The sequence below is a fragment of the Vigna unguiculata genome, unplaced genomic scaffold, assembly GCF_004118075.2.
Source record: "Vigna unguiculata cultivar IT97K-499-35 unplaced genomic scaffold, ASM411807v1 contig_313, whole genome shotgun sequence".
Lineage (NCBI taxonomy): Eukaryota > Viridiplantae > Streptophyta > Magnoliopsida > Fabales > Fabaceae > Vigna > Vigna unguiculata.
This window is the reverse complement of record NW_021011020.1, coordinates 1-26,006: the sequence shown is the minus strand read 5'-3', so window position 1 is coordinate 26,006 and position 26,006 is coordinate 1. Positions and strand designations below refer to the sequence as shown.

Below are 26,006 nucleotides of genomic sequence, written 5' to 3'. Positions count from 1 at the left end.
AGCAAAGGGGCATGCAGCACACACTGTCCAACAACAGGCACAGGTTGAAGAACCTGTCTGGCTTTCGACTTTTGGCCATGCTTCACAAATTGCAGACATAAAGATGCAAGACTTCCATGTTTCCTTCACATATAACAACTGTTTTTCCTAAATGCAAGGACCTATTGTGTCACCCAAGCTCAGATTTTGAAAAAGTGTGCCCCCCATTCATTGTGATAGTTACATTATTGACTTCATAGCATACTAAGTTTAGAGCACTGAAAGAAAACTCCAAACTTTTCAAGTTATTTTTATCCCAAAGGTTGATAGACACGAAAAGAAAAAGAGCATAGGAGTAAAAGAATGGTTGACCCCTTTTTAAGAGATACATACAAAGATGCGGCAAGCTGAGGATACTTACTTTGGTTTATTTCTTTTTTTGGAATCCAGTATTATTAATGAGAAAGAAGAAAGATTTCATAATAGTGGAGAATAAGCCCTACTCCTAAACAGAAGTGCAAGGAAAAAATAAGAAGAATCAGGCATTACAAAATCTGCATGTATCTATTAAAGAAGGCTCATTTATGGAGACCATAGGCCAATCAATAAAGGGTAAAAATAAACAATGTTGTCAATTCTCAAATCTGATCAAGATCCTGAAAATAATTCTTGAAATATAAAAGCAGTTTATTCAAGCCAAATAAATAAAATGCACTACATTAAGCATGACCCCATAAATGCTAATCAAAAGAAACTGTATGAAACTGAGAGCCAGAACCCTGTATATAACCCCAAAAATAGCAAATAACTTATTTGAAATGACAGTGGCTTTTGGCGGATGTAAGGAAAACTGGGCAATCCTTCAGGAAGTTACGACTTATTCCTTAATCTTATAACTCCCCTAGTTCCACTCTTTCCTTACTTGCCAAATTATGAAATTACATGAAAATCAAAAGTCACAAAACCACAAAAACAGTACAAGTTTTAACATGATTTTGTTTACCAATTTGCAGAACTATTTGACGTTATAAAGCTTTTATAGGACAAATCTCAGAAAATTTGACATAAATTGTGCATTTAAAAATAATTTTATCTTGCTGATAGCAAAATTTGTATCATAAACTAATACAGGACTCTTCATCTTCTCACCCCATTCGTTCTTAAGTAATTATCTCAATAGCCATAATTTACAATGGCACACAAAATTTACAGTCATTTAAGACTCATTCCACAAAAGCATCAATTTAACTCTAATACTATTTTTCCTTCTGTGAATGAGAATCTGAAACTTATGTTAAAATTGTATACAAGTAGTAATTAATTATTATTTTAAAAGTATAGATTCTTCTAGCTTCAAGTTACATCATATACTTCCTAATTATGAAGAAATATATATATATATATATAAAAGAACCATATAACAGAACCCTTAAAGTTTGTTTAATATTACAAAGCAAAGTATCAAACCACAATAATAAGGTTTGATAGTACATTAGAACTAAAAGATCAAACTACATCAATGACAAAATCATTTGTTCAAAAATTGAAACATAAGTTACTAAAGTGAAAATATTTTAAAAAGGAGTTAATTTCTCCAAATCATTTGGGCCTTGATAGACACAGCCACTTTGGGGGTCAAAAATTGTATTTGATTTCAAGCTAGCTTCTTGACTCAAAATTTGATGGGAGTTTATCTAGAAAGTTAGTTTGTTTTTTACCCCTCGTAAAATTGTAACAGTTTATGAGTTAGTGTGAAAGTTTGACAACCTTATCCACGTGGGTAGTCCAGGCTATTAGGATATGACACAAACCTACACACATAAAGGGAAAAAAGAAAGAGAAAGAAAGAATCTACTGGTTGTTAAAAGAAAGATAAAGCAAAAATTCTATTTATTATATAAGAGACAAGCATTCTTTCAATACCTACCAAAAGATAAAAACAAAACAATCTCAAATAGTTATTGATTGTATGGGTTTATTTTCTTATCTCTATAGCATACAAAAACATGAGAATCCTTCTGCATACAGAATTCTCAGTAGTTTTTCAAAATCACGGTTTACGTAACACAACAAAACATAAAGCAAGCGTGGATGTGATACTATGGATCTAGATTCTGAATGCAAAATTGAAATGAAATATAAAAAAGAAAAGGCCAATTGCACCAAAAGGAGTGAAGTAAGCCGCCCTTCACACTAGCTTATGGGGAAATATTTCTCTACAAAGCTACTACTAAATGATAAAAAAGGGTAGTTTTGAAAACTAATAATTCAGCCATCAGATCGGTCCAAGTTTAGCTCGGGCGGGTTTCTGGCCGTGAGAATTGTTTGTCGTCCATAATGTTCTCGAAGGCTAACAGATTCAAGTATAACCAGAAGACGATACAGAAAAGCAATGACACCCAATATGTAAACTAAGTAACTAAAGCAACTATCGTCGTCTGACGTGAGATCTGAGGAGGATATGTGCTTAATAGAATGAAAACGGCAATGAAAAAACATGAGAAGCGATCCCCAACCGAAAATATACAAGTTTGGGGTTAGGTTATGTACTAGGGACCTCAGATCTAACCCGAAAAACCCTTATAACACTGGCAAATAATCTATAAAGCATAAGTGTTGTGGTTTAGAAATGAAATTCGTGAAGAGTAAATAGAAGGACACGTGAGATTGAAGGAGTGAGAAAGATACTCTTTCGTGCTGAGGAAATCGATTCTGCTCCGACCCCATTAGATAGTAGTAGCTGGGCTGTTTCTGTTGCACTCTACTAGGACCGTAGGGTGAGGCTGTTGGTTGTTTGTTGTTGCTTGAGTTGAGGGCACTAGTTTAAACCAAGATCTTTCTCACATTTCTTCTTCACAAGCTAAAACCCCATGGACTTCTAGCTTCTCTATGTGATGAGAGGGATGGGGAATATTAACTAGTTTATGGCAACAATCAGAGGACAAGGAAAGACAAAAGCGAAAAAGATTAAAGTGTGTGGATGAAGATAGAGAAAAAGCATGGAGGCCGGGCCAAGGCCTATATACTTTATATTATTAACATTATTACTGGAAAAACACGCATACATTACTGTCCAGATGAAATTAAGAGTTTACTTATGCAAAGAATTTCATTTTATACCGACAAATAACTACAAAATCATCTTCAATCATATTAATTAATTGATCTTCTTTTAAGGTAAGATCTTGAAATGACAATTGAGAGAAACATTGGATAATGAAAATGATAAAAGTTCAAAAAGTTATAAGTGAAAGGCGAAATAATATGAGAATTTATCAATTTTTGCGTGTATTCAATTTCTATTTAAATATGTATGTCTCGCATCGCAATACAATTTAACTAAAAACTCGCCATCTCTTTAGAAAATTCTCACAATTTGAATATAAACTTAAACACGAGTATTTGTATAATGACTTTAAATAAATTCTATGAAACCTCTTTGAAACATCCTTCAAATAATTTTCCATAATAGTGAATTATCGTTTCATAGAAATAATTTCCTGAACTCAGCCAACTAAATTATCTTTATTTTTAATCTCACATTCATGTGTCACTGGATATATTTTAAATGTTCAAGTTTGATGATCCATTTTATTTATTTTGCAGAGTTAGAAAATAAGTTTAAATTCAATTCCATTTTATAGAGTGAACTTCCGAGATTTATATTTATTTACATATTTTACTTTAATTATATTTTCAAAGATATAAAATCTCCGAACATTATTTAAAAATATTTTGTATTTAGAAGGTTTCTAATCAACCAACACATTTAACAGGCGGTGAATTAACTTCATACTTTAGGTCTTTAAAATTAGAGAAAGAGACTTTCAAAATAATAGAGATGATGTAACAAAAATAACGGGGCATAAATCCTTGGTATTATAAAAAGTTGTTCACTAAATCACATAAAGACGTTGGTTTATACTTTATTGGTATGCACTAAGAAAACTTTTCCCTTTTAGCACATCTTAATTAAAAATCTAAAGGTCCATATGTGGTGGATTAAAGTGATAAAAATAAGAAAAACAAATTATGAAAAAAAAATATAAAGAAGATAGAAAGAAAAATAAAAGAGAAAGGGAATAAATAGTTATGGAAGGAGGGATTCAATAGAGTCTTAAACTCTTTTCTTGCTAGACTTTCTAGTAAGTGATAAAAAATAATACACAAATTTTATATGGATTTACTTTAAACTCTTGAGTTATGCTTAAGAGATTCTACAAATTAAATCAATGATTATAAGTTGAGTACACAAACCACTCTTACAAGTATATAAACAACTTTTGATTTTCATAAATACGTAAATCGCTCTTAGATAATGATAAGTTATCGTTGATGCTACCAAATAAATGCCACTCTCCTAATGCACTAGTGCATAAAGAGTAAAGAAAAGAGTATAAATATGGTTAAGCAAACCCCAATCGTCAATCAACAAATTAAGTGTAAGAATTTTACTTAGAGCAATATTTATTAAAATATGCATTAAGGTGTTATAAATATAAACAATAAAGGGCTTTCAAGAGGGTCCATGATGACTTCTCTCCTAACTCCTTTAAGATATACATGAAGATGGAAGAAAGCTTTATAAGGAGAAGTGAGGTCAACTCTTAAGGAAGGAAGTCTGGAAGAGGGAGCTACGCTAGAGAGAACTCAAAGTCTAATGAATTGTATAATTTAGGCAACATTTTAGTACTAAACACTAGATGAATATTTTGTATAAACCAAGGCCAAACAACCACCCTACTTCATTATGAATGAAAAATATCCTTTTGAACCTTGGCCTTAAACATGCACCTGAGCATAGAATGTAGGAAATCAAACCCTTCTTAATGATGAGAAGGATACAATGAATGTGTGTGTGCCATGAATGGATTGGTGATTTGTGAAATAGACGAAGGAATAAAGTTGGGGTATGCTGAAAGCATACCCAAGAATGCAAAGAAAAATGAAAATGGCAGCAAAAAGGAAATTGAAATTGGACACCTCAAATCTGAAAATGATAAATCAAAACAAATAGTACCTAATAGGAATGAATTGAAAAGAAATTGGCAGAAGAGAAAAACAAAACAAAAAGATGGTTGGAATAGGCTAGAGTCATAGCACTTGCAAATTGTTGTTTTCCTTTTTAGCAGTAAGTCTTGCTTGTCTTGAAAAACAAAGTTTTTTTATAGTCCAACCACGTTACAAGCCCAAAAGACCTTTGTGATCTTTGCCAATCATGTCTACATAGCTGTGGAGAATGAAAATACAAAGCTAAGTGGACAATTGTAAAGGATGATAAGACAACAAACACTTTAACAACTTCGAAGGATGCAATTATGCACTTAAGCAGAAAATCATTTGAGAGACCTTGTGTTTAATCTTTAACTATGATAACTTGTGTCAAACTGATTTCATTAGTTCTAATTCAAGTACTTGATTGCATTTCTCTTAGCTTTTTGATAAAGTGTGATTTATGAATTTCTAAACAACCATGATCAAATCTTTTTGAAACCATTTTGTGGAACTGTTTCAAGCTTTTTTTTAGGACAAGTAAAGAGCTAAAGTTGGGACATGTTGTTAAGTATCTAGTATTAGTTAAATTGCATGTCATTTAGACACTTATCTTGTATTAATTCTATGAAAGAATGATCATAAAGGCCTTAATTACACATATTGTGGTTATGAGAAAATATAAAAAGTGAAATTTGATACATTTTATGCTCTTTTGCAAGTAAAATGAAGAAAATATGAAGTTGTTACTAAGCCCCAAAAGTTGCAGCTCAAGCCAGAAAGATGAACTAAGAAAAAGTAAAATTTAAGCCTACAACTAAGTAATGAAATTTGACGCTAAGTAACATTTTAAGAAACCTTCACTGCAAGGAAACATTAAGCTCCAAATTTGAAGTTAAGCATAAAAGGAAAATCCTCGTGGCAAGGAAACCTCCCTCCATTGCTAAATATGATAAAGATATATTATGGTAACTCAAAATAATTAAAAACAAAATATGAATTACAAGTAGACTAAATACCTTTCCATATAAGAATACACAAGAGCAAGAGTAATTACTTATGTCCTTCGTTGGTATGTAAGATGAGTCAATGTTAGACTGGTTTTCATTATGGTTAGAATAATAAGAATTTGGAATCATAAAATGATCAAAGATTAAAAAGGGAAAACATGTGTCCTAAAAAATGTGACATTAGGTAACATATCATATCTTTTGGTAGTTGAAGGGTTATATTTGTATATGTTTTTTTAACATAAGAATATTTTAGAAAAATATATTTAACATTTTCTGTAAAGTGTTTATCTAAACCTTAAGAGGCATTAGGAACCACATAAGAAGAATCAAACATCCTAAAATTAAGAATGACAACGATACGAATTGTACATACCTTTTACGTGTTACTTGCTTCATCTAAAATGAAAAAATGAATGAAAATGAAAAGTTTTTACAAGAAATATGATTAAAGATACATGAAAGTATTCATGGATCTTAACCTTCTACAAATAAAGAAATACAAGTTGTTGAAATGCTTGAAACAACACTAAATATGAGTACGTGTGTTTTAATACAATTACATACTTCATAAAGAACTATAAACACAACCTTGACAATCTAACACTTAAATGCATTTAATATAGAAAAATGCTACAGCCCAATTAATTTTGTCTAAGCTTGAAAAACTAATCTTAGTAACAATCATATTACTTGAAGGCTGCTACTTCCCGCACCACTTTTTTTTCTTCCAGCACCCGTATACTTTAAATTTCCCCTTTTACCCCTAATTCAAAGTAAAAATCCAAAATTACTTTTCATTCCCATTTCCCCTTCCCCTTGCGCTTGTGCCATCCATATTAAAAATACCTTCCGTTCGGAATAAAAAAAAAAAATCCAAAACAAGTGTTTCAGAAATTATTTCAAAATTCGAAAATATTTGTATTCTAAATCCAGAAATTACTTCTGGAATACCCAACCAAAAATCGAAAATATTAATAAGGTGTAGGAATTTTTATTATAATTTTAATGAGATTTAATATAGGAATTTCATATCTTATGGTGGTGTAGGAAAAGTCACCCTTACTTGAATTAATAAGTTATTTAAATGTAGTATACAATATGCAACCTTCTATAAATAAATTAATGATATCTGAATGAATATTTGTAATAACTATATAAAAAGTTTAGGACGAAACTTAGAAAAAGAAAATGTAAGTTTGAGGGTTAATCTACTTTTGACGCTTCTCATTATCTCTTTCGTTTTTTCTCATATATATATATATATATATATATATATATATATACATAATATGGAGAGGAAAATTTTACTGAAATGTGCAAATAGAGAAAAAAATGGTAATAGTAAAAATAACATGTTAGCAGAAAAGAAAAATAAGAAAAAATGGGAAAAAGGCTCGGATAGTAAATAAGAAATCAAATCAAAATATATTAAAAATATCTACTTAAACTTTCCCTAATCTTTGAATCTTTTGCTAAAAGCAGCAGATAGACATTTGTGCAAATATAGTGTGTAATATTAGTATTAAGAAACCTTTGCTGCAAAAATATATTTACTGTAACATTACGCATGATGGTAAAACCATAAGGGAAACAAATGACTAAACAAAAAATGTTACCACTACAGTATTCAAAACTTTGCTGCAAAAAGTGGAGCACCAATATTCGAATTTCATTCTAAAATTTCTCCCTCTTCATCAGATTTCTCAAATCCTTCTTTAACCAAGGAAAAAAGTTCTTTGTGTGGATTATTATGTACAATAGAGTCATTCTCATCCACATCACTGTCTTCGTCTTCACTACTATGATCATCATTATTTAGGCTAGCAATTTTTTTGACAGCTCCCTCGTTCCCGCGTTTAGGAATATCTTTTTTAGTGTCAACTTCAGACCAGTTCTCTTTAACCATGACTGATGGATATCTAAGTGGCTTATCAGGACAATGTTTGAAGAAAGAATTTATTACCATGAACCTGAAAACCTGAAACAGGTGGCTCTTACCCTTGCTTATATCTGCACTCAAGAGTTTCTGCAATAAAGTTGGCTTCCTCATTTTTAATGAAGGGCTTTCTGAAAAGTCAGCAAACTTTTGCTTCTTGCCGAACCGACCTTTTCTGTCTAATTTCTTGTTGAACTTGTTTTGGAACTTTCTTTTGTCACTAAATTTGTTTTTCCCTTCATTCTGAAGACCTTGATTATCAGAATTCTTAAGGTAGTGTGATGGTATTTCAGCAACTTCGATTCCTAATTCAGCTTGCTTTGCTAAAACCTCCTTAAGCTGCAAAGACAAGATATATACACTGCTAATGAATTGGAATACCATTTGCTGAGTTCAAGGAATATTTATGTCAGCACATATATTTCCTGCTAAAAAAGCCTATTTTCTTAACTTATATATTGAACATTATTAAATTTTACATGATAATATTATATTGGGAAGTGTTACATGCTAATAACATCCCTCTAAGTATACCTCTCTTTGTAAGACCTCCCTTTTAATGACCTTGGAGTCCATCGGTCATTCACAGTGCCTCTGCAATTAGTATTCAGGAATTGATATTTAGAAAATAACATCTGATAAACACAAGCAGTAGATACATCAGTTTGTTTACAACCTTCTGAAAGTTGTTACAAGGATGATTCTTTTTCCGTGCTTCACGCCATTGTTTGATTTCTTGCTCAGTGTAAGTCACAGAGAAAGATCTAACCATTCAAGAAATGAAATAATAGCAATCATTAAAAAATCAGGGTTAGAGTTAAGGTATTTTCAGTATAAAAGAATAAGTTGAGAAATTCGAAGTTTAAGAAAAGTAATTTAATAGTGAAAAGACAATAAAAATCTAATAAGAAAGCAGACAATTTATAAAAATAACACCAAAAGCAAATCTAATTTCATTTATAAGGTTATCTGGATTCTGGAAAACATTTATTTGGACAAAAATCACAAGTCTGGTACCGAAATTGTGAAAGGCCACAACCTTATTGATTCAATATGTTGAAGGGAGGCAGGACGATGTAATTATATAGAACCACATGTGTTGTTTGACTACCACACTTGTCTTACACACAACACATACTTATGTCCATGTTGAATGCAAAAGTTAAAAATACTATACTAGATGTATTATCTGTTTATCATGCCTCCATTACAAGAATCAATTTGGAAAATTTCCCTCCAACAGAAATTTCCATATGTAAGTCTTTGCCAACTGTTTCACCTTTCTAGTCGAGAGCATCTTTGCAAAAAAGATTCTATTAATCAATTGTTTGGTGCAACATATATGATTTCTTTAATTGAGTTGCACCAAAGAATAAGTTTTAAAGAATTAATCTTTCTAGAAATAATTTAAATTTCATAGGTCTAAAGAAAACAAATATAAATATATAAAATCAAATTCTAAAACATTCTTTAATGAATAATACTTCTCTCACTCGTGACTAAATTTTTTACCACTTGTTTCTTCAAATATTCAAATAAAATTCACTAATAATGATTAGCAAGTATATGTGGGTTGAATACCATGATATCCATACCCGTTTTATTAAGAACCGAGTAATTGAAATACTCTTGTCCATTATCCATGGTTATCCATTAATAATATTCTTTTAGAATTTGTTACGAATTTTATCCACAGATTTCCTCGAGTGTAGATTTATTTGTCATCCCTAATTCTACTATCTATCTTAGTGGGATGTATTTCTTATCCTATGAGAAGAGCTAGATTAGAAGGCAACATGATAGAATAGTCTACCTTTCTACTCTCACACCACTCCAACTCCATTATTATCATTGTCACCACCCCTGTCATAATTGTCCCTGCTCTTGCCACCATCCCTCCCATTATTGCCTCTGTTACCATTTTCACTACCCTTATTGTTGTTGCCACCACCCCACATACACCCGCTCTACTATCATACTTGAAAGAATTAATGTAAACGAAAGAAGATTTTTATTCAAATTGATTCAAAACAGTACATCCACTTCTATATATAGAGAACTCAAACGTTAAAGTAATAATTACAAGAGATCTTTAGAATCTACTAACAACTTCTAGTAATTTAATATCCTAACAACACTCCCCCTCAAGCTAGTGGAATGGATATCTATCATTCCTAACTTGCATGTGAAATCATGAAATCACTTACTAGGAAGACCTTTTGTAAACAAATCTGCTAACTGAAGTTCAGATGGGATATAACAAGTAGTAACAAGGCCACTATCTAATTTCTATTTAATTAAGTGTCGATCTATCTCTATGTGTTTGGTCTATCATACTGAACTGGATTGTGAACAATGCTAATAGCTGACTTATTATCACAAAAGATAAAGAATCATAGGTTCTTAACATGCCACTTTAAGATCATTTAGAATAATTCTCATCCATAACAATTCACATAGCTTGGAATTTAGCCTCTACACTAGACCTTGCAACAACATTTTGTTTCTTATTTTTCCTCACCAAATTTCTACCCAAGAACATGCAAATATCCTAAGGTGGATTTCCTATCTATGACAAACCCTGCATCATCTGCATCAATTGGTATTTTTCCTACCATGATTCCTAAACATAACAAACTAGAAAATGTTAATTGGGAGAAAAATCATCTTTGTTTGGTCTCTATTATATTTTGGCTAGTTAGAAATTTAAGTATGAGTTGAAAGTTCCTCATTGAGTAAAAATGAAAAAGTTGAGTGATGTATAAGGTAAAAAGACCCACAAACACAAATCCTTAAGATTTTGGGTTGAAAATGGTGCCATGCTTTCTTATATGGATTTGCTCTAACTCATTGGTATTAAATCTCTTCAATATATCCTCGTAGAAAATTCCTAATATTACAACCCGATGACATGTCTTGGTGGCAAACTCAAACAAAGGCAAGCATGCCCCATTTTGGTAAGAATTCTATAGTAGTTAGGGTTAGGAGAAGTGTGTTGAGATAAATGGGAAGGAGGAGAACAAGCATGTCCTGTAGCTTAGTCTTTGAATCATGTGCGTAAAACCATATCAAATTCCTTGCTTATTATGGCTATTAAAAGAAAAACATAAGGTCAACTTCTAAAACTAAATTTAACTACCCAAGGAACTCCTCTTAACACCTAATCATCAATATCAAATACCCATGAATCTATATAAGAACCATTAAAAGGCAAAAAAAGTTACCATTGTTAGACCCTTAATGCCACATACACTGCAAGAGTGTGTGCAGTCATCCCAAATAAACTTTTATTTTCAGAGATGTTCAAAGCATGACCTACAAAGTACAGTGGTGGACACAATTGTGAGCCTGTAACATGGCTTGATGGTTACCATTATGTCCATCTAGTATTTTCAGTCTCAGATGTTTTCTGACTACCATGCTTCATCTCACAGTTCAAAATTAAAATAGACCGAAATATTTTCCTGTACTACAACATGCTTAAATGCCAACAATTTTTACATTGCTAACCTTTAGCTAAAATGAATAGTTGATTAATGCATGTATTAGAGCTGGTTACAAATAAGGGTTAAATATAGAGTTGGCTTTCCCTATGGCCCATAGGTAGTGAGTAATGACAGTTAAGAAAACTGGACATTTGTACACAGAATCAAGGATAATATGCCAAAACTTCTAGCTGAGTGGCGAGAATTTTCTATTAACATTGTTCTACTTTTGTGGTGTACATCATTCTTTTTCAAGTAAATTCTCACATTTTCAAGAAAATATTACATTCAGTTGATATCTACTAGCATCATTTTTAGCACTCCAGAATCAGCAATGTAAAATAACCTTCAATTTCAGGAAGTAACAAATAAACTAAGAACTATTTAATTAGCATCTCGTTGTTACACATTATCATTATCAACAAAGACAATTAAAAAAGGACTGCAAACAAGTAATAGACTGGTACCAGATAAAAAAGAATCAGAAAGTGAAGCAGAAGCTACCTTTCTAGTTGCTGCTTAAGTTCCTTTGATCTTACACTATCTGTGCTGCCCTCCCACTGTAAGGGCTTGTTTCCATCACAACATTAGCCTAACCATAGAAAATATTTCATCTGGGTAACAAGGTAGAAAAGTTCAAACCTCTTCCATTATGATCTTTAAGAAACCCAGTTCTGCGCTTTCCATTATTCACATCATTAAATTTAGACTTCTGGAATCTAAAGAAATAGGACAATTGTAACGCCGAGGAAAAACATGCAAGTGATCAAGAGTAACAAAGAGAAAAAAAATAACATACCCTCCTTTAAACCCCCCTCGTGTTGGTCTATTTTTGAAGTTTTTGCTGGGTGATCCATTCCAGTTGGTATTTGGAACATTAGTTTTAATATTTCCATAAGGATTCACCTGCAACAATTATTGAGATTTGCAGTAAATATAATACCACAGCTTCATTTACAATAGTATTTACATGTAGTAGAACAATAAATTCTGCTAACATACATTGAAAAGACATAAAACACTTCAGTTTAAATACCTGTGAGTGCGACTTTAAAAGTGCAGGAGGTTGAGAGTTACTTGTATGAGCCAAATCAGAATTAAGTGACCCAGAAGTATTCCCTTGTAATTGATGAGATGAAAAAGGCGACTGTGATACAAAAGCATTTGCATTCACGTTTGGTGGAGCAAGGTTTTTCTCGTTCGGGTCAATATGCAGCCGGACATGCCTTCCAGGCTCAAAACCTAACTGTGGACTTGGAGAAAGTAATGAACTCTGAGGGACCATAGCCTGAGGCAGTTGGTTTGGAAACCCAAACATGGGGAAGGAACCAGGATGCATGCCATGCGGAACCCCTTGAGAAGGGCTTGACAATTGTGTAGGTAACTGTTGATTCATATTCTGCATAGGATAAGGGGCACGAAATTGCCATTTGGCATACTCATATTCACATTAGACGGCTGAAATATATTAAAATACTCTGTGCCAACATTTGTCCCTGTAAATGAGACAAATTGATTTGAGCTGCATTCAGTATGACTTATCCCTAAACAGGATACATTGGATTGCTGTAATTGGGATTGCCAACGTTATTTTGGGGACCTAAAACCCCCACAAGGGGTTGACCCTGTTGATGACCAGGCATACCCATTTGACACAGATGCATCTGATCGTTTTGCAAGGGAAAATGATTATGATTTGCAGCATTCATGAAAGGTGCCACATTCATGGGTAGTCGCTGCATAAAAGGGGGTGACAGGCTTTGGCTTTGGTGGTTGCCAGAACAAAATTGGGGCTGGGGTGTCATGCCCACACCATTGTTTTGTAAGAAATTTTGATGGTTAGGATTAGGAGCATAAGGGGGTTGGGTTTTGGAGGAGGAGTTGGCATTGTTAGCCATTATGTTAACATAAATACAAGAAACTTATACAATTCAAAGTTTCAGTTAAACACAGTTTTCGAATCTGAAGGGTGGGAAGGAACACAATAACTCTGAACGTGGTCAAAGCAAAAAAGGACAACAACCTCCATTAAACACAGTTGTGATCATTAAATATATGGAATCTGCCTGCATGCCAAATTTAACAAGATTGGAAATATCAGTTAAGAAATGAACCAAACAACTGAGGAAGAACAACAACCAATTGAGAGACAATGACAAGACAAATAAAAAAAAGGTGACAATCAGAGGCAAATAACTGTTGAGAAAGAAGGCTTACCAATTGAGAGAGAATAACAAGACAAATAAAAAAGAGGTGCCAAAGGAACATTTTCTAATTAAGCCAATAGACAGTTACTAATTAAGCCCATTTTCTAAACAGATTCCAACTGTAGTATGAACATTTTACTCAAAGAAAAAACGAATATGCACAAACTTTGATGGTCAGATTTGGAGGGAATGATATCATGGCTTAAGCTGTTACAATGTTTGAACCCAAAACAGTATAAAGAAAAGTTATTTAACATGACCAAACTCTATGAATAAGCCAATAGTCACAGTCCAACATATCTCTACCATGGAACTACATATACAATTACCTTAGTTTTTTTTTTTTTAATTACAAAGATGTACAAAACATGAACAAAAGGTCAAAACAAAAGTTTTTAACAACTAAGTGACTTCTCTCAATCTCAATTACAAAATAAAAAACCTAATGACACAAAATGTGAAAGTAAAAGTTGGTACATAATCATATTATGAAAAGTGAAAAATATCATATATTCAATTACATTAGTGTTACGGGTGACTTCCTTTCCTATTTCTTTAGGAATAATATACCTTTCTATGGTTCTAAGTTTAACTTCATTTAGTTTTGAATCTTTTAAAATGGTTAATTTTAACCCTCGTAAATTTTAAATAAGATGTTGTCCCATTTAATGTTTCCACGTAACCAAAACTATCTCTAGATCTCTTTCACTCTTTATCTTCACCCAAAACCCTTCTCCAAAATATTTCAATGTATTCTATAATTCTTGACTGTTTTATTTCTAAATAAATCCATCACATCAGTATCCATAGCCCTCTTTCTATACCCTAAAAACTCACATAATCACATATTGATGGGTGGGTTATAGTCATTAATTATGGTTCTATATATATGGCATTGGTCTTACACATATAAGACATTTGACACAATTTTTTTACTATTTTTATCCTCAAAATCTTAAGACAATGGAGTTACAGGCCTTTCATCTTATATAATATTTAACTTTGTCTATTCTATAAAATGTGGGATTTAACTCACACTTGGAGTATTCCAAGTATATATTTATATATATATATATATATATATATATATATATATATATATATATATATATATATATATGTGTGTGTGTGTGTGTGTGTGAAAGACCTAAACCAATAAACACACAATAAAGGTGCAATTACAACTACACTGGAAAACCAAATCTTGCAATTTCAGAACACCAAACCAGTACCAATCCCAAACAAATGTATCAAAATAAACAAATGTCTTGCAATTTTATAATGAACGACATTAAAAATCTCACAGGAGAATCACAACACCGTCTTTGACCTTCACAGGGGAAGCATTAACGCCACCACGTGCTCACCTCCTCGGCAACGGGTTTGAGCTTCTCAAATTTCTAGTTGAAGATTCGTGCTTCATGCACGAACTTGATTTCGAAGAACTGAATTTGAGACCTATTAAGGTGGCGACTGGCAGCTTAGGGCTCAGGTACCGCATTAGTGAGGTTCCAACGGTAGTTTGCGAGGGCGAGCGGCGGCTCTTGCCGTCGGAGGCCCAGTTTGTGAGCTCTGGCAGTTGACGCCGATGATCGTGGTAGATGAAGTTTCAGGAGCTGAGGCGTGGCGCCTTGCGGAGGAGGAACGACAAGAGAGAGAAATCGGAGAAGGGGATTGTTCTGTGAGGGTTTGGTTCCAGTGAGGTTTTTCGTGAGTTAGTAGAGAAGTGTTATCTTTTTTCTTTTTTTTAAGCCCAAGTTGGGTCATAGACTAAAGTTATTATTTTTCATTTTAAGTTTTTTATTTTCTTTTTACAAATTCTATTTCATTTGTTCGAAGTGTTGACCGTTATTAATATTGAGTTATTAAGATTAGAGATATAGAGTCAAGTACCACATCACATAAATTACAATCCAAACACGTCAAGCTCATTTTTCAAGGTTCAAAAATCTTTTAAAAATTATTGTTCTGATACCAAATGAAACATCTCAACCGGATATTATGGATTTAAATAATAAAATAAAATGAAAAATAAAATCACATTTATTATAAATCCATTTCCTAAAAATGGGGAAAATTTCAAATAATTTATTTCATAGTAAAGATAACACTAAGTTCAAATCTTCTCAAAATTCAATAAAATACCAAAACAGTTTCATAATAGTTTACATCTTTATTCCAAAACCATGAATGATAAAACTCTATAAAACTGTTCCCATGAGTTTTCCCCGCTCCGCTACTAAGCTTCACCAGATCCACCTGCAACATCATATGCTCCCGTGTATCGCATATACGATCATCGCCAAACACAAGCAGATAGGGTGAACTAATAAAGTAAAAATGTATATATGGCACAAGTATATATATATACATATATGTATATATATGTATATATATGTATATGTATATATATACATATATATACATATACATATATATATATATATATCACACAAACACACCAAAGGAATTCCTTCCTTTGATTCCAAATCACATGGCCACAACCATGTTATTCGTGTTCTACATCTTTTAGTGAGTACCTCAAGATGTCTTGCTGCCATACCTATCGGCCACAACCGATAGAGCACGTGCGGGAAACCATGCTACGGATCACACGCTGTAACGCCAGGTGGAGTTTCCAAATACGAACATATTCATAACGTTCCAAGACTACCAAACTCGTCAGCTAATTATTGAGGAGGACAATCCATTTGGACCCATCCGTACTGGCCACAACCAGCACACTCACACCGGCAATACTCGCCAACCGAGCTCAACTCAAGGGTTCCTCGTGTTCATCCGCCATCCCGAGCTCAACTCAAGGGATGTCATTCTGAGCTCAACTTGAGGAATGCCACGTGCTTAACCCCTATCCCGAATTCAACTTAAGGGATACTGATAACGTTATCGTTGACGCGGTCAAATTAATACTACTAAGCTATAACAACTTCAGTATTGTTAAGAAAGTAGTCAACAAAATAGAAAGGGTAAAGTAACCCTGACCCAAAGTCGTTTCCCAACGAACACGGAAATGATTTTTAACAAATTAATTCTTATAAAAACTATACAAAACGGTTAGTCAAATAAAATAATAAAAATATGGGAGGATTAAGATAAACAAGAATGAAATAGAAAAGATAAAAAGAGATAAAAACAATAGTAAAGAAAATAGATTGATTCCATTGCTTTTTCAAAATAGATTCATCATCGGTTATCTAAAGATTATTACTCAATTAATTATTGTTGTAGATTTAGAAATTAATCAATGTAAAGTCTCAATTAATTTGTTGGCTCGTTCTCACTTTTAACCAAAGTACAGTCTCAATTAAAAGTGAGAACTTTTAGATTATCCACAGTAAATTCAATCAAAGTACAGTCTCAATCAAATTTTACTATGCCTAATCATGTCTATTCTTTTATCTTCTCACCAAATAAAAAGCTTAATTAATCAAAATAAAGTCTAAATTAATTTTCGTTAAAGTAAATACCTTTAATCAAAGTAAAGTCTCAATTATTAGTAAAAACTCATTTAATCACATGAAAGTTTCTAAATTAAATCAAAGTAAAGTCTCAATTAAATTTAAAAACCCTTGAACCCATATGATCAACATACATATAGATTTAAAATCATTACTTTTTACGTGATTCAAAGATAAAAGACATAGATGAATTAAAACCTCAACAATAATAACAAGAACAAAGAAATTATTTCATTCTAACCTCAGAATCCATAATGAAATTACAATGGAATCAACCCAAGAAGATTAGTAATCCATAGAATGCAAAAGTAAAATAAAAATAGAAAGAAGAATAGAGAGAAAAAGGAAACGAAATTAGGCCCCCTAAGGGTTCCAAAACTCCGAAGTCCCGAGCTTGTTAGTGCAAGGATTGTTTCCACATGGAATGTTTTAATTGGACAGATTTAAAAAATGAGGATTGCCACATGGCATGATCTGGTTGAGTGGATTTTAAGTGGTAGGAATGGTGCAACTTAGTAAAAACTGGGGGTGCAGAACAGGTTTTTGTGGTCCACTTGCAGGAGGAGTGTGTAAACAAAAACAGGGAGTGCATTTAGATCCTGAATTATTCTTTTCCAAAATTTTGTAATTTTGGACTTATTTTGTAACTTTGAATATTTCAAATCCAAACTTTTAATGACCCAAATTAAATTCCAGCTGCATTAACAAACGTTAGAATATCCAATAATATTTTATACAACTAAAATCAATTTTTACACCATATTTAACTTACGTACTCAATAAATCCAATAATCACAAATCCTAATTAAATCAATCCTTAAGCACAAAAATTCTATTAAATCCCTAAATTTAAACATTAAATGAGGGCAAAAATTCCATTTGGACCCATCCGTACTGGCCACAACCAGCACACTCACACCGGCAAGACTCGCCAACTTGAGCTCAACTCAAGGGTTCCTCGTGTTCATCCGCCATCCCGAGCTCAACTCAAGGGATGTCATTCTGAGCTCACCTCGAGGAATGCCACGTGCTTAACTCCTATCCCGAGTTCAACTCAAGGGATACGTTCCAACTCAACTCAAGGAACACCAGCAAACCGACCTTTAAAGTATCTTAAAAGCCTTGTAGATCACGCACGCAGAAACAACAACCCAAGGTTGCTGCAGTAAAATCGCTTGGCGGGGGACACATACCCACCAGGCATTGTCGCTTCCAGACCGCCTGGCGGGTGACGCGTACCGCCAGGCGTGTAGCACCTTTGATTCATCCACGTTGTAGATACCGCCTGGCGGGAAGACCGTCACCGCCAGGAGCACACATTCCAGTAGCTCTTTGTTGGCAGCTATCGCTTGGCGGCTTCAGCTCTATCGCCAAGCGCGACACCAGTACAACAATTGTACTGTTTTTCTGAACTTTATTTATTTACAATCTTCTAGTCACACACTTACACACTTCCAGAGTATCTATTACCCCTCTATTCAGCACTTTACTAGTTTATACATTGTATTCCTTGGCATACAATTTCCTTCTTACCTTTATTCACTTATAGTCCTTTGATTTAAGTCGTAGATTCAACATGTCTAAATCAGATTACCACTATTAGCTTCATTCCCTTCCTTCTATTAATTCACCAATTGTTACCAAGCCTTCCCCAAATTCTACATGACATGGCCCCCATCACCTAGTCATATTTACATCATTCTTCACATTTCTCAATTCCAATTACTCTCACCATCCCCTATTTACCCTAGCAATGTCTTATTATGATTCATATTACAGTAGATTATCCACACTTTATATCTCACTCTAACTGCAATTCCTACTGCATTACTATGACAGTCATCTTCCATTCAAATCCTAGAGATTACACCCCTAACCCAATATATTATCACCTATGCTTCCATTCAATTAATCCTTCCAATTCCCCAATTAGCACGACCTGACTCACCAAAAATCCAGAACCATAAACTAACACTCGCGACCACATCAAATCCCAGTCTCTACGGTGGCGTCTAGAGGCGAGCCCCGTGCCGCCAGGCGGTGCATGTGGTTCTGGCAAAATTCCAGAATTTCTGCACCTGCACTGCCCTACTACCTATTTCTTGAAACTTTCCTCTGCCTAAGCTCACTATTTCTTACATGATCCACTTCATCGTGATACCAAGACTCCAACTAGACTATATCCAACACAATTTTATGACCAAGTTACCATAAACACACATAATCATGAAACCCCCCAATGTGCCAACCTTAAGATTGGTTCATATATCACCACTTTCATTTAATTCTCTTGTGCCGCACTAAAAGTTCACAATTTAATCATCTCTTTTTGATGAATTCGTAATCACAATACCAATTACGCTGACCAACATATCCCAAAACCCCAAAAACAGCAAAATCGAGCCAATATGGCTCGCGTCGCCTGACGGTTCAATCACCACCGCCAGGCTCCTCATTAGAAAACCCAGAATTGGGTAAATCACCAAGTGTCGCCTGGCGGACCGTCTCGTTCCGCCAGGCGGTTCCATCTCCGGAACCCAAAATTAGCATAACTGGGATGAGTCGCCTAGTGGAAATTCATCACCCACCAGGTGGTTTCTGGAATATTTTCAGAAACGTGAATTTGCACAGTTTTATTCCACTACATGCATCCAATTATTCAATTAATCATGCAATATTAACAACACAAGTAAAAAGGACGGAGTCCAGCTCCCCTAACCTGGTTTCCTTTGCTTAAAACTTGAGTAGCCCTTGGTTCTCCCTTGCTTCCAATGGCCTTCCTTAGTTCTCCTCAATTTAGCCTCAATGCCCCACTCAATATACTCACCTTACTCTGACACAAAACCTCTCTCTTTTTCCCTTAATTGGTCAATAATTGGTGTCTTAATGTGGGTTTAATGATGCAAAACGAAAGTACAATTAAACTAAGGTTAATGCCATTCAATTTGTTGTCTTATGATAGTTTTCCAGCCCTCTCTTGGCTGCTAGGGTTTCCTTGCCCTTTCACCTTCATGCCAAATAACATTTTGGCAAAAATAAAGTTTAATTTGGGTTCACCAAGGTTTAAACCCCTTACCTTGCCAAAGCCAAATCAATGTTCCACCATTCAACCGCTTCATGTTTCGTGATGATTAATATAATTTTATGATTATATTATCACTCAACATGCTCTAGCATATTATTAAAAACAATAATAATTAAATGACACACAAATGGTATACATAAGACTTGAACCCAAGTCCTCTCACACAATTAAGTACTCTCAACCACTTGAGCTAGTACTTTTCCACGTCATAGCAATCAGCATTAAATGCCTTAAAGACTCCTACTACCCGCATTTATTAAATAATTATTTAATTAATTATTTAATTAATTATTTAAATTTCTCGAGTCTTACACTTAGCATCACCTTCACATTGAACACCATCTCCTAAAACAGCAACACTCTCACATTGTCCTCCCTCCTCCCTTAACTCAGCATCACCTTCACCTTCACAGTCACCTTCACACTCAACACCCTCTCCTAAAATAGCTGCAGCCCCCTCCTCTTGTGTGTCAGGTTCATCCATAAAATATTCCAACATTTCAATCACATGGGGTTCAGACAATGTGAGTTCCACAAATAAATGAACCTGACCCTTTAGCCTCACGATATTAACCATATGCATCGCACCAGTGTCATCACATAGAAGCTGCAATATGTCATCCAACACTAAAACACTTCCTATAGAGAACCACAATTGATTCTCTCCAACATACCCTAACCCTTTTATCACACTTAAAACAACATAGTAACTCCACATGTCTGGGTCGAAGGACAACGTAGTACTTTCCCCTTCGTACCGCAACTTCCCATCACTTAAGAATTTACCTCCGTGGTGAAAAACCACCTCAAAATCCCCGTCCATAATGCAAACAAGTATAAAGATAGATACATAAACCTATTTATAACGCTGTCGTTGACGTGATCAAATTAATACTACTAAATTATAGCAACGTCAGTATTGCTAAGATAGTAGTCAATAAATAGAAAGGGTAAAGTAATCCAAAGTCATCTCCCAACGAACACGGAATTGATTTTTAACAAGTTAGTTCTTATAAAATATATACAAAACGGTTAGTCAAATAAAATAATAAAAATATGGGAGGATTAAGATAAAAAGATAAAATAAGATAGAAACAATAGTAAAGAAAATAGATTAATTCCATTGCTTTTTCAAAATAGATTCATCATCGGTTATCTAAATATTATTGCTCAATTAATTATTTTTGTAGATTTACAAATTAACCAATGTAAAGTCTCAATTACTTTGTTGGCGTTCTCACTTTTAACCAAAGTACAGTCTCAATTAAAAGTGAGAACTTTTAGATTATCCACAGTAAATTCAACCAAAGTACAATCTCAATCAAATTTTACTATGCCTAATCATGTGTATTCTTTTATCTCCTCACCAAATAAAAAGCTTAATTAATCAAACTAAAGTCTCAATTAATTTTCGTTAAAGTAAATACCTTTAATCAAAGTAAAGTCTCAAATATTGGTAAAACCTCATTCAATCACATGAAAGTTTCTAAATAAAATCAAAGTAAAGTCTCAATTCAATTTAAAAATCCTTGAACTCATATGATCAACATGTATATAGATTTAAAATCATTACTTTTTAAGTGATTCAATGATAAAAGACATAGATGAATTAAAACCTCAACAATAATAAAAAGAACAAAGAAATTATTTCATTCTAACTCAGAATCCATAATGAAATTACAATGGAATCAACCCAAGAAGTTTAGCACTCCATGAAACATAAAATAAAATAAAAGAAGAATAGAGAGAGAAAGGAAACGAAATTAGGCCCCCTTAAGGGTTCCTGAACTCCGAAGTTCCGAGCTTGTTCTTTTTGCTTCCCCCTTGTTCTCTTTATATAGGAGTTGGACTAGGCTTTTCGGTTGCTAAAATCTCTCAAATATCTTTTAAAATAAAGATAAAGCTAAATATTTAAAAATATTTGGAGAGATATAGACTATTTGACAAATATAGTTGGTTGATAATATCAATATCTAATATAATTAAATTAATTAATTAATCAAAGATATATGATAAATTATCACCAATTAATATTTGTATTAATTTTCCAAATCAACCCTTTGCAATCTCCTCAAATTATCTTCTAAATAATCCAATATCTTTAAGATATATTTGTTTGTTGTGGATCTAAAAAGATTCAAAAACATCTTGTCATATTTAAAAAGATTTGGTAGTTATTATCTTTTAATATTTTATGATATAGTTAAATAAGATAATTATTTAAAAATATTAAATAAAATATCTGAAGATATATTTTTCCCAAATTATCTTCTATCATAAAGATAAAGAAAATCGCAAGGTCCAATTTTTTTGTTGCTCTCTTCTTGGTTTAGCCAAACTTCTTCACTTTTTCAAGCTTTTCTTGTCGTCTTCATAGAATGCTTGGCTAGGATTTTTGTGCTTTTGATAATTTCTTATTCTTGGATTTATCTTTAAGGTGTCATGAAACTTTAAGCAATTTATTTCCACACCTCCATGAGCTTAACTTAGCTGCCATTGCACTAACACACTCAAAATATCCAAAGAACATTTATGCAACTAAAAAGCTATTTTAACATGTTTTGTATCTCATGCTCAATAAACTCAATTATAGGAAATCTCAATTAAATCAATCTTTAAGTACACAAATTCAATTAAATACCCAGAATTAAACATTAAATGAGGGCAAAAATATGCATTCATCACCTATATATTAATCAAATACTGACAAAAAAATATATATTAAATACAAACCACACTGAAACAGACACATCAACACGACTTTAAACATGGGGAACCACATCGCAAAAGCATTTCCATATGGTGGGTCAACATAACATATTTAAACACCTTCACCCCATAATCATTACTGTGGTTCCCCCAAAACACACAAGCCCCATGACCAATATTCTGCTTCCCCAAAATACAAACACCACAACACACAACGAACAAACAAATGAACATATTATAGAGAGAAACTCACCTTCTCCCCCCTTCTATTTAAATGAACGCGCGATTTAGACTAACGACTACCACAATTGTACTTGGATTTGAACGCCCTCCTCCCCCTTCTCTTCTCTTCTCTTATCTTCTCAAAGAACCCTAAATCGTTTCGTTTCCCCCAATCAAATTTTTGTCCCCTTCTATTCTGTCCAATCCCTAATTATATTATTCAACTAATATAATTTTTTCCAGCTCATATTTCTACTAAAGCCACATCACTTAAAAACAACACATCAACATGCCTAGTCACTATTCATTTAACCGTCACTGACACAGTTAACGATTATAGTTGAATTGTTGCTATTTTTCAAATTAGGGATCAAATTGAGTCAAATAAAAGAGGAAGACTTTTGGAATGATTTAACGTAATTGATTTCATGCATCTCTTTCACCGACAACTATCCAATTACATTTATGTCTCTTCTACTATCAGTTTTGGGTTTCATAATGTGAACTAGATTATGCCAGAGAGAGAATTGATTATTGGTAGCCTAATAATTGATTTCAGATAATGAAAATGATTTTGTTTAGATGAAGAGGATAATGGTATGATATATTTGAAAAAAAATTAATTTTAACATTTTACTCTTACTTAAGTAGCTTTATCCATGTTTTTCTTAAAATTTCAGATTGAAGGATTTCAAGCTTTCTCTGCATTTTCTCGTCCCCATTTCCGTGTACATCACGTGATCCAAACATAACTGTCATCCATAAATTTGTTTTCAGCAGCCTGGCAATGAGATGACAAACAATGAGAACTGTGAGAAGAATTTAAAAATGAAACTGATTAAAATGACTCAACAGAAACTCCAATACTCAAACATCTTTAAACCCATTAAAAGACTTTAAAAGCAACTTCCTAAGACTTAAAACAACAAAGGAAAGATGTTAAAAGGTTTAAAACAGAAAAGAAAACTGACTCAAAATGAAAGCTGACATAAACCGAGAAAAAGAAGACTAGAAATCTAAACAACAACTCCTAATAGCTAAAAACTGTTAAAACTTTTTAAAACTCTTAAACCAACTTGCTACAGCTAAAAAAAATTAAAAGAAAGATGTTAGGAAGTTGAAAAACAGAGAGAAATTGTCTAGGGGAGCAAAAATAGCTTAAAGCCAGAAAACTAACTGAAAACAACAACTCTAATAGCTAAAAATTGTTAGAACTACCTAAAGACTTTCGAAACACTTTTCTACAACTCAAAACAACTTAGGAAAGCTAAGGAAACATGTAAGAAAGCTTAAACAGTAAAAAAAATCAAACAGATTAAACGGTTAGTGAAACTAAAAAATTCAACACAAAGGAATAATATAGAGCTAGGAAACCTGATTAGTCCATTCAAATTCAAAACACGGAATTAAACTACTAATATATACTATTAACATGATCAAAACAGAAAAAAGAGAACTAGTAAACTGATGAAAAAGCAATTCAAACTGAAACAGTAAAACTGGAACAAAATCAGAGAATTTTTTTTGACTCAAATTCCTTAAAGATCAAACTAATTACTAGCAGCTAGGAATTTCAAAAATTTAAGAGCCTTTCCCCCCACATTTAAATGACACCTTGTCCTCAAGGTGCAAGGGGATCAAAATAGCAAAGAAAAATAGAAAAAGAAAAGAAAATTCACTGTCAGAAAAAATTTCTAAAACAGAATGTAAAAACTTCTCTTTTTGGTGTTTCTTCTAGGCCTCTATCACTAGTTCTGATTTTCCCTAGCGCTAATCACGGGCTGGGTTGTGATGGTTCTAGATTTCTTATGCATCAACTCATTCATGGAGGTAGCCAACTGCCCATTTGAGTTTTCAAGTCTTGAATCACAACTTCAATTGTAGGGTCAGTTTTGTACTACTGCTGTGGCACAAAATTTTGTGGCCTCATCTATTGTGATTGCCTTGAACTGGGTGCTATGCTTGGCCTTGCTTGTTGTGGAATCATCCTTTGTTGATTATTCTGGAAAAACTGCTGCCTTTACTTAGAATAAGCAAGCTCCCTAAGAATTCTTTCACGCCGTTGAACCATACTCACAGTTTCCCCAAACTTGAGTTCAAAGTTAGCAGCAATGTGATCAAATTGTTCTTTCTTAGCTTGATGTTTCATTTTCTGGTTTGGGTCACATCTAAAATCATGAACCGACCCAACAAAATGGACAAACCTGAAGACTTAGACGTGCTTGATGACCCAGACAGGCCTGACGACCCGAACAGGCTTAACCATCCTGATAAGCTCGACGATCTAGACAGGCTTGACGACACAAACGAGCTTGATGATCCGGACGGGCCAACGACCCAAACAAACATGACGATTTAGATGATCCAGAAGACGCCAACGACCCGAATGGTGCCGACAAGCCGGATGGCTCGACGAGTTGGACATACACAATGAAACAGACATGTCCGACAGACCCAACGACCTAAACAAGCACAACGATCCGAACAAGCCCAACGACTCGAACTTGCCCAACGACCTGAACGAGCACGAAGACCCGAATGAGACCAATGACCCAGACGGGTCCGACGATCCGATCAGGCCCAACAATCTAGACGGGCCTGACGACACAAACGACCTGGACGGGCCTAACGACTCAGACGGACCTGACTATCTGGACATATTCGACGGTTTAGACAGGCTCGTTCAGATCGTTCAGCCCATCCTGATTGTAAGGTCGTCCGACTCGTCGAGCCCGTTCTGGTCGTCGAACTCATCTTGTCATCTGGTTCATCGGACCTGTCCGGGTTGGTGGCCCATTTGGTCGTCACGCTTGTTCGGGTCGTTTGGCCCATTCGAATTGTTGGGCCAGTCCGAATCTCGTGTCCGTCTGAATTGCCAGGCCAGTCTGAATCGTCGGGC

General features: G+C 33.8%; 2 protein-coding genes across 2 annotated transcripts; both read right to left on the bottom strand.

The window, feature by feature from the left end:
* Positions 1–7,476: 7,476 nt before the first annotated feature.
* On the bottom strand, positions 7,477–11,950 carry LOC114171656. Its single transcript, XM_028056540.1, has 4 exons — positions 11,910–11,950; positions 8,597–8,684; positions 8,455–8,514; positions 7,477–8,259 (listed from the first exon to the last, which is right to left on the bottom strand). The coding sequence occupies exons 3-4, from the start codon at positions 8,494–8,496 to the stop codon at positions 7,654–7,656; spliced, it is 648 nt and encodes a 215-aa protein (XP_027912341.1). The 5' UTR covers positions 8,497–8,514; positions 8,597–8,684; positions 11,910–11,950; the 3' UTR covers positions 7,477–7,653.
* On the bottom strand, positions 11,946–12,825 carry LOC114171657 (circumsporozoite protein-like). The gene is made up of 4 exons (XM_028056541.1): positions 12,442–12,825; positions 12,205–12,311; positions 12,048–12,124; positions 11,946–11,965 (listed from the first exon to the last, which is right to left on the bottom strand). Exons 1-4 carry the CDS (start codon positions 12,808–12,810, stop codon positions 11,946–11,948), a joined length of 573 nt encoding a protein of 190 aa, XP_027912342.1. The 5' UTR covers positions 12,811–12,825.
* Positions 12,826–26,006: the final 13,181 nt, after the last annotated feature.

Coding starts and splice junctions, on each gene's coding strand:
- LOC114171656 (XM_028056540.1), bottom strand. CDS start 8,496: ATGGACTCCAAGGTCATTAAAAGGGAGGTCTTACAAAGAGAG. Junction 8,260..8,454: donor GGGAGGTCTTACAAAGAGAG/GTATACTTAGAG, acceptor TTGTCTTTGCAG/CTTAAGGAGGTTTTAGCAAA.
- LOC114171657 (XM_028056541.1), bottom strand. CDS start 12,810: ATGCAGAATATGAATCAACAGTTACCTACACAATTGTCAAGCCCTTCT. Junction 12,312..12,441: donor TTTTAAAGTCGCACTCACAG/GTATTTAAACTG, acceptor TAATTGTTGCAG/GTGAATCCTTATGGAAATAT. Junction 12,125..12,204: donor CGAGGGGGGTTTAAAGGAGG/GTATGTTATTTT, acceptor CTATTTCTTTAG/ATTCCAGAAGTCTAAATTTA.